At 38.5% G+C, this 18,544-nt stretch overlaps 1 protein-coding gene across 1 annotated transcript in view; it reads right to left on the bottom strand.

Moving 5' to 3' along the window:
* Window positions 1–18,544, bottom strand: part of CPED1 (cadherin like and PC-esterase domain containing 1) — a 146,674-nt gene that overhangs the window by 82,887 nt on the left and 45,243 nt on the right. The window contains exons 7-11 of the mRNA XM_008926580.2: window positions 17,130–17,298; window positions 4,508–4,650; window positions 3,061–3,133; window positions 1,339–1,506; window positions 287–391 (exon numbers count right to left, since the gene is read on the bottom strand). Of these exons, the coding sequence (XP_008924828.2) occupies window positions 287–391; window positions 1,339–1,506; window positions 3,061–3,133; window positions 4,508–4,650; window positions 17,130–17,298 (658 nt within the window). The remainder of the gene's footprint in view (window positions 1–286; window positions 392–1,338; window positions 1,507–3,060; window positions 3,134–4,507; window positions 4,651–17,129; window positions 17,299–18,544) is intronic.

Raw genomic sequence — 18,544 nt, 5'->3', positions numbered from 1 at the left:
TCCCTTCCCTTCCCTTCCCTTCCCTTCTATTTTCTGCTGTCTGTTTCTCCTTTAGCTGTCCTTTTCAATGAATCCTTAGCTCAAATTCTCTATTTCTTTATGTCTTTTAAATTAAATGCAAATGATCCTCCAAAATAAAATCAGTGTAAACTCTTATCTCCTTCCTTCCCTGCCCATCCAGCCTAATACATGTGCAAAGAAGGGTAATGAAGGATAATGAAGGAGAAATGTTAGGAGATTTACATAAAATATACATCCAGTACAACAAAACCCTATTTTTTTTTACCAGCTCAAACTGTCCAAGACTCTTCAGCTCCTTTATGAAAGTAATCATTGAATTTATCTCTTTTAAAGAGAAACATTGCTCATCTTCTCTGTGGTACTTTCCGTCCTGTGAAGGAAAGGGCAGCATGTTCTGGTGAAACTATGGAAAGCAATGTGCTTTCAATTAGATCCCAATCCCTCTGGTGATCAAAAGAACAAGTTACAGCAGATCTCAACTAGCCCTAACCTCAGCCAACCAGCTCCTTGATACCTCTTCCCATTTTTCAGTCTAGAATAAAGTTGATTGTGCATTTCTTTTTCTTTTGTGTAGAAAAGCACAAGTCATGGTATCCTATGGAGCACAGCCTATGTAGTTGCATCACTCGTGCATATGTCTGCTGCTTCCTACTTTATCCTGTCATAAATTTAGAACCCATGACCCTGTTTTAGCCACACCTGGCTGAGAGACAGAAGTTGCATGGATAAATTAGTCCCTGTAAGTCTTGCAAGCAGGATGCTCCTCAGAAATGCATCCTTAAAAGTGCCCAAACTGAGAGAAATACTGCTAGAAGAGACTCCAGCTTGCCAGAAATAGTTTTCACTAGTCATGCAAACTTTATACAGACCCTTTAAATGCAAAAAAAAAAATGGATACTGCATTCAGAATAAGAGACAAAGTTGTAGGACAGAAAAATCAATTCTAATGCTCATGAACTTACTTGTGTGAGGTAATCAATTCAGGGTGAAATTGCGAAAACACACAAATCTGTACATTGACAGAAGACCATTTAAAAAATGATGGGAAAATTATTTCATTAAAGTTTTAAATATATGTTTAAAGCTCAGTGTTTTGGGGAATGATATAATTTGAGAGTCAAATTTTAAGAAAAGAAAATTCCACTGTTTAATATAATTACAGTTTTATTCCCAAGAATACAATAATAGATAGTTTTTGATAAAATAAACTCTTCATTCTATAATTTCTATAGGGCATCAGCAATTTCAGAGAAGCATACAATTTAAAATTAAATGTTTTCAAATAGTCAGTAATAAGAAAAAGTAGGAATGAACTACCTTGCTCACAGTTGATCCATATATTTTTTGCAAGGCTTCAATGAAAATGGATGTGGAGGATGCATTAGATAAGAGAAATTTAAAAGTATCTTCAAAAAGAAGTTCTTTGAAAGTTTGGTCCTGAATAGTTGATTCATCCTCATCTTGAAAGTCAAAGTTTTCATGCACCTGTTGGAAGACAATATAAGAATTTATAGTTTGAATAAGAAGTCCAGTCTCCTCATAACGATATATACTACACTAGAACTATTTATTTTAAAAATGTAATAATAACACAACTGACGGGGTTATAAAATTATAACAAACGTGTGCCACATTTTGTCACAGCTTCATACCACAATGTTTCCTGCCCTCCAGTGGACAGAGTGCAGTATTGCAGTGCCATGTGAGCTTTTTTCGCACGTTTGACTTATAAATTTATTAAAAAAAAAAGATTTTATGCTAACATAACTCTTTCAAAACTCAGGCATTTAGGGCTACTACAGATAAAATGATAAGTTTAACAATAGAAATAAAATTAACAAATTAATATTTATGAAATATTACTAAATCATTATTTTAGCATAAAGACAAATATAACGTCAAGATGCATAGGGTGTGTGCATGCTACACTTTCCAAGGGATACTATTCAAAGTCAAATGTCGCATTAATTGTCAACTGTTATTTTTTAGAGCAATTTGTATTTTCATAAAAACACTATTAAATTCTACTGATTTACTGTACATTTACGGATTGTGGATAATGGTTGAAATTCCCATACAGGCAGATAAACATTATGTTTTATGTTTAGTCTTCTAAGCACTTCTGGCAGAATTTTTTACAGCCTGGTATACAATTATTGAATTCTTACGACATGCCACATTTTTTACACTAGCTAAAAAAGTCTTTGCAGACTATTTAAGGATATTGTCTTCATGGATTTTTTAAATTGTGAAAAATTGCTTGCATGTGTCCATTTTTCCTATGTGTTTAAAGGATTTTTTTTTTTGAAGGATGGAGAGAATGACTGCACTGTTGTTGCTAGAAACTTGAACAGATTTTAAGGAAGGATGTATTTACAAATTTTTTTTAATATTTGCATATCACAAATATGGACAAACATTTTATATGCCTAGGTATATACATATTCATGTGTGTACAGGGGTAATGAGAAGCAGCTGGAAACTAGTACAGTATTTGTTTCAGGACAGGCTGTTCTGAGGCAAGAGTGGTATGAAAACTGGCACAGGTCACATTTCCCTGGTTTTTAGGGCCTTGAGGACCATCCAGAAAGAAGATAGCACAATGGAGGTTAAAGGAGGATATGGGCTGCAGGAGTACAATACAATTTATGGAGAACTTTAATTTGTATTAAAGGCCAATTGTGGTATTTTAACTTCCTTCCCACATCTTTTTTCTGTCATATTTAAAACCTACCTCTACTTTCATGCAAGGCTTCCTGTGGGTTTTGTATCACTAATATTCAGTTGGGTCATAGATAGTCCTTTAATGCTAAACTGAAAGATTTCCACACCTCCTGGTGTGGTGAACTTTATCACAGGAACTCCAACTCTTAAAAACACATTTCTGCCATAGCAACTCTCCACATTTAGGCAAAATTAATATTAAAGTATTTGTACATTTCTAAAAGATTTGAGAGTACCTATCAAAGAGGGTTTCCTGTTGTGTTCTTCTTGGTGTATTTTTTGGAGGTCAAGCAACAATTTGTGTAATTTTCTCACCTCAAGAACTACTGGGTATATTGACATGCCGAATCCAATGTCAAAGGTTAGCATTTGAAAACATTGGCTGCATCTGAAATACAATATAACAGGAATTGGATTCAGTGAGGTTAGGTACTGCTGTGAAATACAGAATCACAGAGTCATTTATGTTGGAAAAGACCTTTAAGGTCATTGAATCCAATCATAAACCTAACACTGACAAGTTCACCACTGAACCATGTCCAATACATATGGTGAAATGCAATACACACACAGGTCCAGAGAACACACACAAGAACATGCACACAGAGGTCAAAAGACAGCATGTAATGCAGACTAAATAAAATTTCCAAGAGCCAGCAGCATTAATCATATATGGAGTCAAATTGTGAGCTGATACAAAAGTGCCATATAAAAACATATTATTATATGGTTGACAGTTAAACCAGTGAGGGAGGTGAATTATGATAAAGGAGGAAATGTCTTTTGAAGAGAATGAGGTCCTCCAAAAGTTTCAAGACATTTGGAGGGTAATAGATGGTGAAACTCTGCAGGCTCACTGAAGCTGAAGAGTTCTGCTGCAGCTATGGGGATGTTTGAAGGCATGGACCAGGAGCTCTAAGCAAGTCTTGTGTTACATAAACAAGAGAATCCATCCTATTGGTAAAAAAAGAGAGCTTGGACCACTGTCAAAATAGCTTCATTCCCATTACACTCCTCCCCTCCTTGCTACCCTCTCTACTCACAATGTAAGCTTTATTCCCAACTGTGTAAGTCAAATAATGAGCTTACATTACTGCCACCTGACTTGTCAAAATAGCTTTATAAAACACATAAATGTACTAAATAGTGACTTATTTAGTATTTATCATAAAAATGTCAGGGATGGGACATATATATAGAACAAATATTAATTTTAATTAGTAAAAATATTACATAATAGAGGTTGATTTATGTGTAAGAATTATAACACGCTAATGGAAGTGATTACACACAGAAATGTGGTTGTTTGTGTCTAGGTGTATTTCATAAGGTACATTCCATAAGATATACTACAGTGTCTCTTGTTCAGGTTGCCAGCTAGAGTCAGCTCTAAACCACCTGGGATATTCTAGCATTAAATATTTGACATATGAAAGATGGCTCTCTGAAAGGAAATACAGCTTTATATGTGTTAGGACAAGCTGAATTTTGAGTGATTTCTGTTCATCTGTGCTGCCTGAAACACTTCATCAGGACACAGCATCTGGTCCTAGGTATTCATCACAACCTTTTCACAAACTGGAAACACTGCGGATATTGAAGAGGTTTACTCCTTAAATGCATGTCCTTACTTCACAAAGAAGTACGAAATAGTAGGTAATTTTTTATTTTAGGAGTTGTGTAGCCCCTACAATTTTTATTGTGTTCTAAGGAGTTATCTTGCATTACACTAGAATTACAATGACTACTGCGAGTCACTTACTGATTGAAAGAATTTGGTCCTGAGGCAGATGATTCACTGAAGACCTCAGTTATAAGTAGAAGTTTGCTTATAGCCTCCTTCATGTTGTTCAAGGCTTGTTGGGGAGAACTGTTTTTGAAGAATATGTCAAAAAATCTTTGCAGCTGTGAAAGAGAATTCATATACTTTTGAACATTTACAGTAAATCAGTGCCTACAATCATAAATTAAAAAGCTGGTAGAAATAAAAACTGCCTTGCAATATCAACTTCAGTTCTTATTTATTTTCACAGAGAAGCGGTATGAAAAGCTTAACACTTTTTGTTTAGAAACAAGCATATCAGAAACAAAATCTATATTAATGGTTTTAAAAAATATCAGTCACAGTCTAAGCTTACTTCAGTATAACCTTTTGCTGGCACTGGTTCTAGGCAAAGGAAACTACAAATGTTTATTTCTTTAGCAGTGGGTAATAGCACACTTAAAGTAAAAGCCTTCTCTCTTAACACACTGTGCCAAGGGCCATCCCATTTGGCTTTGACTACAAATCCTTACCCCAGTCAACAAACTTTAAAGAGAATATATGAGACAGATGTTGAAAAAAAGACCAACCACCCCAGCCTGTGTTTTGACTGAACTCTGCATACCCTGTGATTTTCAGACTCATGAATCCTCACAATGGCATATTTACTGGCCTGCAGAGCACTGTCCTCAGCTGCTTTCATCACTCATGCAAATTCACCCATCTCATCACTTCAGACAGAGATTCAGGGAAACAACTGGAGCAACAGAGACCCAGTGAAGAGTGGGACACAGGCAGGGTTTTTTGCAAGAGAGTCATCTGTGCTAAGAAAGGGCTGCCTTTAAACCATATTTCCATTAGAGTTATTACATGGCAAAGAACCCAACTAATGTCTGAACTATGTAAAACTGTTAGATAATCTAGTAGTACTGTACTACCAAAGATCTCTTCAGAGATAAATGATGTAAAAAGTACACGTAGAACATGTTTTGTATCGACATTCAGAAAGGAAAAAAATCTGATTACTTACAGGAATTTCTCTACTAAATTTACCTAGAAATGCCAGTATATATTTTTTATTATCGCCCACTTATACATGTCCCACTGGGATAACACGATGAAAGTATGCAAACTTCTGTAGACAATCCTACTGAGGACTGATGCGCTTGGCATCTCTCATCTCAGACTACCTTTGACTACTACAGCCATGAACAAGTATACACAGCAGATGGGTTAATCAAGCCTGGTCTTCAGTAAAAGTTTAACGTTATATTTTGGCTTCAAAGCATGATCACAGAATCACAGAACCACAGAACGGTTGAGGTTGGAAGTGACCTCTGGAAGCCATCTGGTCCAAGTCCCCTGCTCAGTCAGGGTTATCTGCAGCTGGTTGCCCAGAACTGTGTCCAGACAGCTTTTGAACACCTCCAAGGATAAATACTCTACAACTTCTCTGGGCAACCTGTGCAAGTGCTTGGTAACTCTCAAAGTAAAAGTGTTTCCTGATGTTCAGAAGGAACCTGCAGTATTTCAATTTGTGCCCATTGCCTCTTGTTCTGTCACTGGGCACCACTGTAAAGGGCCCAGGTTCATCTTCTCTACAGCCTCCCTTCAGGTATTCATACACACTGATGAGATCTCCCTGACCCTGAAAAGCTCTTCCAGGCTAAACAGTCCCAGCTCTCTATGTATGCTCCCTCTATGAGCATTTCCTCATATAAGGAATGCCACAGTTCCTTAATCATCCTAGTGGCCCTCCACATCCCTCTTGTACTGGAGAGTCCAGAACTGGACACAGTAGTCCAGGTGTGCCACAAGGGCACACTGCTGGCTAATGGTCAACTAGGTGTCCTAGACCCTTTTCTGCAAAGCTGCTTTCCAGCTGCTGATCTCCAGCATGTGCAGGTGCCTGAAGCTGTTCCTTCCCAGGTGCAGGACTTTGCACTTCCCCTTGTTGAGCTGCATGAGGTCTCTGTCAGCCCATTTCTCCAGTCTGTGGAGGTTCCTCTGGGTGGCAGTGTGACCCTCTAGTGTATCACTCCTCCCAGTTTTGTGTCATCAGCAAACATGGTGAGGGTACACTCTGCCCCATCATCCAGACATTTAACGAAGACATTGAACAGGAATGGATCCAGTAGGGATCCCTGGGGTACATCGCTGGTTCCTGGTGCTGTGTTATGATGCATTCACTGTGCTCACACCAGATACTAAGCATACTTCTGTGCACTCTAGTCCACAGCATTTTCTAGACCATGTTGGCGTCTCCCCTTGTGAGCATGAATACTGTCAAGCACATTGGTCTCCACTGGCGTGGATGAATGGCTTTCAGTTTCTTCAGGCAGCATACTGCAGTTAAACGTAATAAGCACTTTTCACTTTCCTTTTTAAAAACACTGTATCATTGCCTACAGCCAGCCATGGGAGATACTTGAGTATGCAGCTAACACTGATCCTTCTTTGCTTTTTGCTCTCTTCAGCTCAAGTAACTCCATCCAATTGTGCTGGTAAATAACTGGTTGGTAGGCTTTTGGTCTGTCTGCCTTCCTGTTCTTATCACCTCTGATTTTATTTCAACAAGTGGTTGTCTTTCCAAATTTTACTGACTAAAAAAATGTCCCCCATGCACAGTTCTGGACTAAAGGTTTGTAGTGCCTGAGACTTTTTCTCCCTTTCTAATAAAGCTATTTGAAATGCCAGTAGGAAAAAAATGACAACAGTATATATGACTGAAGTCATAAAATTAAACCTCTGACTGCCAGGAAATTATGAAGTAAAGGTTTCACATATAGCCTCAACTCTATCCTTTGGATATTTGCATGATGTTGAAATGTTGAATCACATCACACTGTATTTTTACGCTGTAGAAATTTTTCCTTGTGTACTACAGTTCCATGGGTCTCTGGGGCAAAAGATCCCCGGAAGTGCTATTTAGAGATTATGCAACTCCTCATAGTACTCTCCATTTCATTACCACAACAGGCTGAGAAGGAGTCCTTGTTTCCCAAAGTCTAAGACCACCAAGGCTCTGTTTCTCCCACAGAGTGGTACAAAGATTAAGAACAAAAAGCTCCCACAGAGTGGTACAAAGATTAAGAACAAAAAGCTCCATATTTTTCAAATTAGTTCTCATTCAGATTAATTTCTGAGTGAAATTGTCCCATTTCAGTTCATTGTTCAGGGCAAATTAATTAAACTGCTCATCTGGAATAAAAAAAAAAAATAAAATGAAGGCTCATCTCACCAAGGTGGTTCTTCAGCTGACTTTGACAATTATTTCCAGCACCTCTGACAGATCTGGCACACTACTCACACTCCTGCTACACTGGCTTGCACATTTTCTCTAATTTCCTAAATCTCCAGTTGGTATTGAAGGATTAAGCAAGAAGCTGTGTTATTTTGCTGCACAGGGAACATAAGAAATTGCGGAGTTTTATAAAGAGAGATGGGGGATTACCACAAGGAAAGGCAAGAGCACCATTAGCTCATTTTGTCCCTTGCCATCAATCAATTCCCAAGCAGTTCAACACAAAGGATACATAATGCATACATTTCTAGTAACAACTGATGAAAGACAAGCTTACTTCCCCTATTGGCACTCAGAGCATGCTGTTGCCTATAATAGTCAACTGTTGCCAACAGAACAGGCATTAAAACAAAACTGGCTTCTCCAGGAAACTGCTCTCCTTAGCCAGCCTAGAAAAGAAACATTGCTCAACAGGTTCTCATTAAAGGATATCCGATTTTATGCCAATGTTTTTCTAAGCCAATGGCTGAAAATAAATATTTAGTCAGGCTGGTTCAGTACCAGTGGAGACAAGAGACAAATACTTCAAGTTAAATTCCAATTCATAAAAAAAAAATCCTATTCAAACAAGTTCAGGTTAGGTTTGACTCTGATGGATTCCATAGGATTTTCAGCAACTGCTGGAAAAATTTAAAGTGATAAAGTGTGAAAATCTGCAGTAACCTCAGGTTCTTCTGAGTGAACAAAAGTATATCAATATCTGTGTTCAACTGCAAAATCCTACAGTCATTGAGTTGAAGGTTTCTTCAGGTGATCACAACTGATGCTGGCTGTCTCACCTGCAGAGGAAACAGTCTACCTGTCCAGCAAAATTCAACCTCACCATTGCTGGAGTGGGATCAAAACAAGCACTGAATAGTGTAAAGAGGACAGAGCAAGAAAAACTGCTGGCAATCACAGGAATCTACTCTGGGAGAAAGCTGACCTCTGGCTGGCAAATTTTTAAGCAGAGGAAGAGAGATTAAATTTTAGTAGGCTGTAAAACTTAATGCAGACATGCACATATATTTTATACAATGACACTACTACAGACAGAATTGCAAGACTTCTCAGGAGCTTGCAGATGTTCATCCACATGTTGGACACATACAGCTGGGGGTATGTTCTAAATATTTACGTAATGCCTTACAGAAGTGTGTAAATGCAGTCAAATTATGTGGATCAAGCACACATTTTCTGTAAAGCCAGAATGAACTAGAAATACTCTTTAATTTAACTTAAACTCATTGACCTTTCACTGCCTGATAACTACTTTTGCTTTAGGAATAGCCACTGGGAAAAAACAATGGCTAACTCAATATTACTTTTATGATGCTTTTTCTTTAGCTGTTTTGACAGTTTTTAAAATCTGCAGTCATTAAAATAAGGTTTATACTCTCAGTGACACAGACCCCTCTGGCTCCTCAAAAATACACTGAACCATTAGTCAACGGTCTGACACATTGAAAAAATGCCATTTAATTGACAAAAGAATTATGATTTTCAGACCTCATGTACAAGACTCATGGAGCCTGAAGAAGAGTGGAAGAGTGTGGTGCTCACAGGGCTGGATGTTATGATGACTGTAATTCCCTCAAGAGGATTTTCCTCTGGCAATTTTTCTGCAAAGGAATTTCTCAGGAGAGATGCTGGAGCAGCCTGTAGCAGCTAGCTGAACAGTGAGCTGAGGATTGCCCTGAAAAAGGGTATAAAACCAACCTATAGTGGTCTTTCTGAGATTGCCTTCTAACTCAGTCCTAGCACAACCTTGTCTCCTGATGAAACAAACAAGAACGATTTTCCTTAACTAACATTAGGAATGAAAACAAACGCAAACTTAGAACACTTCCCTTCACTGACTGCATTCATTAGCTTTCTGTTGACTGTAACAGGTGTTCAGAGACACAGCTCACATGAACTCAATTCACTCAGGTGTCAATACTGTAGAGAAATCCCACCCTACAAGACTACATAGCTTATGTCTATGGATGAGTTAAATGCCTACTATCTGTGTGGAACACAGATACTTGAAGAGCATAATTCATGCCATCCTAAGGTAGCCACCTCAAAATGGTGACATTAATTGCAATCTAAAATTGCTCAGGTTCCTCTGGGAAATCTAAATGAGACACTGAAGACAGGTAGGAGATACCCCACCGGAGTGATCATACAGCCCACCCACAGACAACACCACCTGTGTGCCTGGAATATTCAGAACTGTCTGGGATTATGTTTGATCAAATTTACCATGGTAAAGAGGAAGGTGACCATCAGCAAGGTTAAACAGTAACCAGGAAATTACAAAGCGACTTTTGAAACAAAGAAGGAGCCAGCTTGGGAAATTGATAGAACGTATATTATTATTACTGGTTGCCAGTTAATTGTATATCATCAATTAGACACTTCTGAACCTACCCAAGAGGCAAGGAGATAGAAGAAAAGAGACCACTGTGGCTACTGAGTAATACAATTTTGAGGTTTACATTTTGGGATTTAGTGCATCATAATTTACAGTATTTGTATAAATAGATTTTGAAAGGACCTTGCTGGTTCCTAGTTGTAGCCTTCAAAACCATATGGCAGACAAAGTTATCAGGATAAGAGTTGAAAGTAAGATTTACATCTGATGTGCCAAAGAATGACCTTTGGTTTCAAGAAATTACCCTTTTTGAAGTAACAAAGGGCATCCTCTCCGGATTGTTCTGCTAGCCACCAGAGCTTTTGCACTCCTGATCAGCCGGATCTGCAAGGTCTCAAAGACAGTAATTGCCTCTTCTTGAAAACAGCTTGAATAAATTCAGCCAATCTCTGAAAACTTTCAGCACAGGCTCTGTACCCGCAGTTCGCTTTTGTACATTCATTCATTCTTCTTACTGGATCTATCTTTGGTGAAATTTCTTCACCAGGTCCAAATACTTTTGGGTGTAAGTAGTTGTCCATAGGTACAAAAATACTCTTTTACACACAAACAAGAATCTTGTTGACTATATGTATGGAACTATCCAAATATCTAACATGTCTGCAAGAATACAAACTGATTCACTTTGAAGGCTAGGATAAAACATATTTAGCAATAAAGCTACTTCCTATATTGTCTGTTAGCACAGGTGGACCTCTCCACTGATCATAGTATATAGGAAAAAGTCACAGGATGTGTAATGGGATAAAAATGTACCCATGAACCATGTACCAATGGTTCCAGAATAAATCACAGAGAAAACACTGCAGTAATTTATCATAAGTTTATAGCACTAGCTTAAAGTAGGTCTGTTTATTCCACTCCTGATTTATTGTTATGATGTGCCATTTCTCTGCAGCTTTATCATCAGACTTGACGAAGGGGGAAATCATGGTAGTATTCAGCTGTTTTCTACAGTAAATTTCCCAGTTATGTATATATTTTTCTTTACATAAGATTTTTAAAGACATGATATTTAACTGTTCATTAAAAAAGTTGTTAACAAAAAACCCCCAACCTCTTGTCCCTTAACACTTTCACAACTTATCTACGTGGAGGAGAAAAGGCCATCTGAGAGAGGTTTCCTCTAAAGCTCCTTGCTCTTAAGACTAAGTTTAAAAACAAAGAGCCACTCACCAGCTTCAGCAACCACTAAATTAGGCCATTTGATTGAGACTAAACAAAGAATGATTTCCCAACCCAGCACTAACTTCTTAGTAGGAAAGTAAAGGTGATTTACTAACAGCATTTCCCAGCTCACTGCAAGACACAAAAGTGGATCAGCTTGACTAAGGGAAACTGTAAATCAAATAAAAGGAAAGATGAAAAGAAGAATCAGGATAATGGAAGGCAGGTCTAGGAAAGTTGGGAGCCGCAGTGGGGCATGCTTACAGAGCTTACAGAACAGCCAGAGCAAGAGAATTTGTGAACCAGGAAAAAAACCCAGAGACCTAAGGGCCAGGATAACAGGGTAAAGACTTATGACATATTCACATATTGTAGAGAACAACCAGTCTAGAGCTCTCCCTTAGCTAAACTGGGATGTTCATAATGAGAAGAGTAGAAAAGAACTCCAGAAGGAATTTTGACTGTATTTGTGCACTGCATGACAGGTTGACTCAGAAATGAAGAAGATAAAGAAGAAGGATTATTTATTCTTTCTTTTAAGATGAGAATTAGGGGTATGAAATCAAGTAACCAAGTAGAAGTTTCAAAGCAAACAAATACTCTTTCTCAAGCAACACATAAACAATCTGTACAGTCTTATTCCTAGAAGACATTGGGAAGATCAAGAGAATTGCACGGCATAAAAGTTCACTGGAACTTATTAAACATCAAGTTATATATTCCACTTCCAGTTTTGTATTTCTAACCTTGCAGGTTACCAGAAATAGCTATAGTCTGCCTAGGGACCAGCACCAATTTATGCTTGTCCTGTTACACATTTTCATGATGCTCACTTGCCTGGTTGTTGCCAAGAACGGCATGTCAGACTAAGCATGTCTTCGATCTCCCCCCGTCCAGACAGACTTCCATTCTTAGATCAGTGAAAAGAGAAATGATAGTGCTCTAGATCCCATGAGGACAGAAAACAGAGATGGGATTTATATTATGTCCAGTCTCCCGGAAAGATGAGAATTACAGCATTCTTACAGAACTTAATGAATAAATTTAATTTTAGTCCCAAATAACCCTGCAATCTAATTGATTAAGAATTGATGGTAATTTTTCTTTTGTGTTTGCTCCCGGAAGTGATTGGGCAAGAATATTAAATAAAAAAAAAAACAAAACAAAAAAAAACAAAGTGAGAACATCCCGAGCCTTTCTGCCGTTTGTAAACATTTTGCTCTTTATCTGCATGTATGTTTGCATTTTATCTCACTACAAATGTGTGCCTAAAACTTGAGGTAGTATCAAAACCGGCCACTTGAGGGCAATACTGCAACTTAATTTCACGGTGCGCGGCTGTAAATCAGACCTCCACGTCATATTAAAAGACGGATTTCCTGTATAAGTGAGGGTCCAGTTTTATTTGCATGTGTATTAAGTAGAAAAAAAGTATTTTTCTTTATTCACGTTTCCAAATGCTTAATACACAGAGAGTTTCAGCGACAGTTATAGTGACTTACACCACAGCAAGATTAACAGCAAACTGCTTTAATAAAGTATGTTTACTTCACAACTGGAAAATCACTTCAGAGCTGTTTCATCTGAGCGTATTAAGGGTTATGCAAAAACACCAGTCAAGCAATTCAAGTCTAGGAGGCACCTGTCTATTTTGGATGAGCAAAGGGATGGTGAGCCAGGGGGCCACGGGATATTGCCAACAGCATAGAAGAGCCTTCCCTGATGACGCAGGAGGTGCTATTACAGTCTACAAAAGTACATCCCTTCATTAAGAACTGGGATCAGGTTTGGAAAGGTTAATGGCAGGGCAAAGTAAGCACTTCACAGTGTGTTAAGCCTTGGGATAATTAATCATAAATTACTGTTCTGCATACCAACTTCTACAAAACAGAAAATTATTCAGGGGTCAGCATTCTACTCAATACACATGCATAATGTCGATTAACACAAAGGAAATTATTGCATACATTGACAGAGACCCTTCCCTTAATTGGTCCCATATGCAAAATAGAAAGCTTCTATTTTATTACTAATTTTTCAACACACAGATGGTCTAAATAAGGGGTTTCCAAATTCCCTCAAGGAAATAGGGCTATTACACAAGCCTTATATCAAAACATCTGTGTGGCAGAAAGCCATTCTCTCCCCTGCATCCCTTGCATGTTCCCATGCTGGGCCCAAATCTAGAGCTGCACTTTTTTTACCCGTTAGCTACACACAAAATCATCATGGCAGCTTAGGATTTACCTTCTTTTGCTTTCTGAACTGAGATACTAAAATATGTATAATCCAGAGAAAACCTGGCAGTCTGTGAGCAAAACATACTTGAACTCTTCCTGAACTTCCATTTGACCAAGGCTTATTCAAGTAATCATCCTGAAACCATGCCACTACGACTAGGATAAGTAAATATACATTTCAAAAATCACTTATAGTAGTTTACTAAGAAAAAAGAAAGCAGTGGGGAATGCAGTATTATTTAATTCATTAAACTCTTGTTTTCTCTTTACACAGTTTCTCTTAATCATTTGATATCATCTGCTACCCCATCTCCAGTTTTATTAAAAATCTCTCCATATATACCATATTCTGGTGACTACTAGCAACCATAAAGTGTCGTTGTACACAGGAGATCAAACTTTAAACATACTTAACATAATAAGTTTATGATAGCAATGCTTTAACCAAGTTAACCACAAGCATTGATGAATTTCTCATAGATAATATTTAATTACACTGGTATGAGACAAAAATTCCTAAACAGAGGTCTGTACACTGAGGAGGTCTCTAAATTATTGTGTAGCATTATTGGAAGCAGTGTATCAAAATTATTCTCATCTCTTCATTAAAAAAAAATAAAACCTAGAACTCAGTCAGCTGCTCTCAGGGAAAAACATATCAAACACTAGGAAATTTTTCCAGACCGAAGTCTCCTCTATAGGCATGTCGAGTCCCCAGAAACAGTGATGGGTATTCTGTCAATCAGTGGAAGAACGTGTCTTAGAGATCCCTTCTGTCTGTATCGACTATTGACAAGTTGGTGCTTCAAAGCATGACAAACCATTTCCATCCTACATAATAGAGCCGGCGGAAATTTAAAGTGTAGGACATTTCTGGACCAGGTTCCTTAGCTGGTACAAACACACATAGCTCCACTAGCTACTCTGGGAAAGGAGATCACTCTGCTGGCATTGTATGTCCCACTAGCAAATGACAGCTCCATGAAGTTTATGAGAAACTTGACATAATCTCATCCCAAAGGATATCAATGGTTAAATTCATACCTTCTCCCAAGTATTACTTTCTGATGGGTGATCTGCCTGTTGCTTCTGCATCAAGCACAGACCCTCTTGATGATTTTCCCAGTAGTGCTTTCTCTCTACTCTCTGAATTCCCAGCATCTCATTTCTCCTAGAAAATCCCTGACCCCTTTCATGTTCCTTATAGGGCGCACTGTGCTGAGAGAGTTTTACACACCCTATTTTCTATCATTTCATTAATTTGCATTTCAACCTCCACATCCCTAGAAATGTGCTTTCTGTGGTGCCTATTTTTTGTTTATATCTCACCATTTTGGCAAGTTTGCCTAAAGGTGTAACACCACAGCAGATTGGAACTACTGCAGATGCACTGCTATAATTTTTATTTCTTCTTCAGCTGCCAAAGTGCTCTGTAAATGGTGGCTGGCACCCTGTTCAGCAGACTTCTCTCAGTGGGAATTGTTTTACAGAGCTATATCACAATTACTAATGACTGCTTCAGCTGCAATAGTGATGTTGCTGGATATTGTGCTATTTTAATAAACATAAACCAAAACTGAATCCCAAGGTTTGAAAGTGAGCAACCATTACTCTTCATAAATGTAAACAGAGGAAAATAGATGGCAACGTAATATCTCCATTGGTTTCCATAGCTTCTGAGGGGGTGATATGGTTTGAAGCTGGCTCCCTGCCAAGTCTCCAAACCCTACCACAAGAGTTCCCCCCCCACCAAACCTCAGGGAGAAGAGGGAGAAAAACAACCAAGAAAACCCGAAATGAGAGAGAGACAGCTAAAGTGATATATATAAATATATTTACACCTATGCTACACTTATATACAATTAAAATATATACAATTTCCCAAGGTAAAGGGAAGGGGGAAGGGAAAAGGAACAAAACCAAAATAAAATATATATATATATATATCCTGATTAGTGGCCCGAGATCTAGTAACTAAAAGAGTTAGCAAGGAAATATCTCACACTTTCCTTGGGACAACAGAGAGTCACTCTGGACCTATTGCCGGCAACCTCCACCTCCCAAGGTCGACAAGGCCTAACCAGGCCTCGCTCCCCAACACGGCAGACTCAACAGCAGGGAACCTGCACCTCCAAGCCACCGGAAGGAAAGAGAGTAAAGGCCTCTCCTCCTTTTTTCTTATAATCTGGTTTACGTAAAAATCGTAGGGAATACTGGGTAAATCTGGACCCTTCCTTGGTTACAAACTGGTCACCAAGGAAGGCCTAGCCCAAACCACCACAGGGGGGAAAGAGAGAAGTAGGTTCAACTCATCCAATTCTGGTAATCCAGAATTTGGCATAGAATGTCATAGCCCACAGAAGGAAGCAGACACTTTTACCAGGAAACTCATCTCACTCCAAAACTAGTATCTAAACTGGGTGGGATGACTTGTTCTCTAGAGGTGTCTGTTTCTCCAATAACTAAAATTAGATAAAGAGCTTAGAACTAGGCACTTCACTTTGAGAGAGCTAAAATTGTAGAACATACCAAATGGCTAACATCATTAAGAGTCCAGACAGTAACACCACAACACTCGGACTGATCCAAAGCCAAGATCTGCTCCTACTCCAAGAACACTAAATGGCCAAAGCGCACCCATCCACTGACGGCTGCTGCAGGAGCTGATCTATGTGACCTCAAGAAATAACTGCTGCTTTGTGATCTTAAATCATGAAAAGGAAAGAAGAAGCTGCACAACTGTAGCTTCTTCACAAAGAGCTGATGTGTTGGAAGAATAGTTCCTTAAAGAAATGCGAAGGCATATTTGCCAGTTCATAGGTCTGTTGAGCAAACAAAATGTGTAGAGAGAGGGGTCTCTCCAGGCACTTGGAGAGAATTAATCCAGTTAAGGCACACCCTTCTTCATAAAACTGAGACCATGAGGGGGTTTAGGGTCAGGGTTGAGAGAGTGAAAGAGCCTAGAGCCCCAGGGACACTGAGGCTGGAAAATGCATGGCAAGGGGATCACCCCAGGGCCCCAATATTGTTGCATCTGCACCTTTCGAATCCCACCCTCTCCATGGTATACTTCCTTCTCCTTATTTAGAAGTGCCCTGACCTTCCTCTAGTCTGTTTTACTGCACCTAAAAAAGGAATCTAAACAAACTATTTTAAATATTTACTTTCCTGTTTCACAACACTGTCAATATCCCAGAAAAAAGCTGTTACTGTGTGGCAGCACCCACACTGCTGTGCTTTAGAGAAAACAACCTTGCAACTGCTGTCAAATGTCACCAATAAAAATGGGCTCTGAGGCGTGCAAATGCCCCCAGTGCACAGGGCAATGCTGCCCTGCTTCATGAAGCAAACCCAATCTGTTCTGAGAAATGAAAACAGTACTTTACGAGAACATTCATTGTAGGCTGTGGACTGCTAACAAATAAGAGGTAAAAGAGAAGAAAGATATTCTCTAGTTTTCTGTCTGTGTAGTTTGCCTGAAAGATGGAAAAAGTAGAAAACAAAATGTTTGACCTTTATGGTAAAATGCTTCTTCTTGGGTGGATGCCAGACACTGGTGGTTGAATGAATGAATGCCCGCAGAGGTGTTAAGGATGTCACAAGCACATATGCTTTGATGATGACAGAAAGGTCTTGAGCTTTAAGGATGTCCTTGTGCTCTGATGAAGCTGATACTTGATTCCTGGAAAGTAATAAAAATACATAGCATTAATACAGTGCTTTTGCAAATGAGTTCTAAGAAAATAGTGAAATAGTGAAATTGTTGGAAAATAGAAATTAATCTTTTTTCCCTGAAGGTAAGCAACACAGTAGATTAAATGAAGTGGCCTGGAACAAAGCTTACATGAAGTAATTTCATTGCTTTCAGCATTTTTAAATCTTAATTTCCAAACATATAAAGCAACTATATTAGGAGGGAGTAAATTTTGAGAGTACATATGGGTAAATGCATTTTTGGAATATTATACTTGTTGCAAACCCAGGACATTCAGAGTGAAATATCAAATTAAGATTAATTTAAACATTAAAGAAATCCAAAAGCCTTAAAAACCAGAAGTGCATAGTCAAGGTACCCAGATTTAACACTGATTAATACCAAATACAGAAACTCCACCAAACTCTGGGGAAAAACTGTAATATTGTTAGTACTTTCCTCAGTGTAATAAAAAGGACAGAAACATGTGGTGCTGCATACTTTCCCTAATGAAAGCCATATACAATAATTCCAAATATTAGGAAAGACTAGGATACCTATAAATAACCCATAATACCTCAGTTAACCTAAGAATTATTCAAGGTAACTTTGTCTGGGAAGTGATACAGCTCTCTAAAAACTGGTCTACAGCTCCCATAGTACACACAAAAAGAATGAGCCATAGAAACAGGACAGAAAAAAAACAAACTCGAGGAAAAAAATCAGTTATTTAAAAGCTCATTGCTTGGGTAAATATGAGCTGTACTTGGGCATATTCACAAATGTGGTTATTAATCTGTCTGTTAAAATCTCTGAGTATCAATTTACCTCATAGCAAATGCAATGGGAAGATGACTATACAAATTATGGCTCCTAAGGCTGATTACTTGTAAAAGACAAGGGGCTCTCCTCCCATTTCTGTGCAACTTTTGGCAATACGTGGCCTTTCCAGACCTCAGTTTTGCTATCTGTTAAGGAAGCCTAACAACATCTATCTGAAGGAGAACTACTTCTTCCCTCTGCAGAATAGTAGGTCCTCAGAGCATAAAATTTGTGAAATACTGTAATATAGGAAACAGCACTTGATAACAGACAAGTTATCAAGTACTTCTTCATTCTTCACTTGAGGGAGGATCTCTTTGCAAAGGACCACATATGTGTGTCTGTGGTAGGGGAAAGGTGAGGATGGGAGCAGGAAACAGCTCAGCCACCATGAGACCTTAACATTCAGGGG

This window comes from Manacus vitellinus, unplaced genomic scaffold, assembly GCF_001715985.3.
Source record: "Manacus vitellinus isolate BGI_N305 unplaced genomic scaffold, ASM171598v3 scaffold_13_pilon, whole genome shotgun sequence".
Lineage (NCBI taxonomy): Eukaryota > Metazoa > Chordata > Aves > Passeriformes > Pipridae > Manacus > Manacus vitellinus.
Note: the sequence above shows the minus strand (reverse complement) of the source record. Positions and strands in the feature narration are given on the sequence as shown.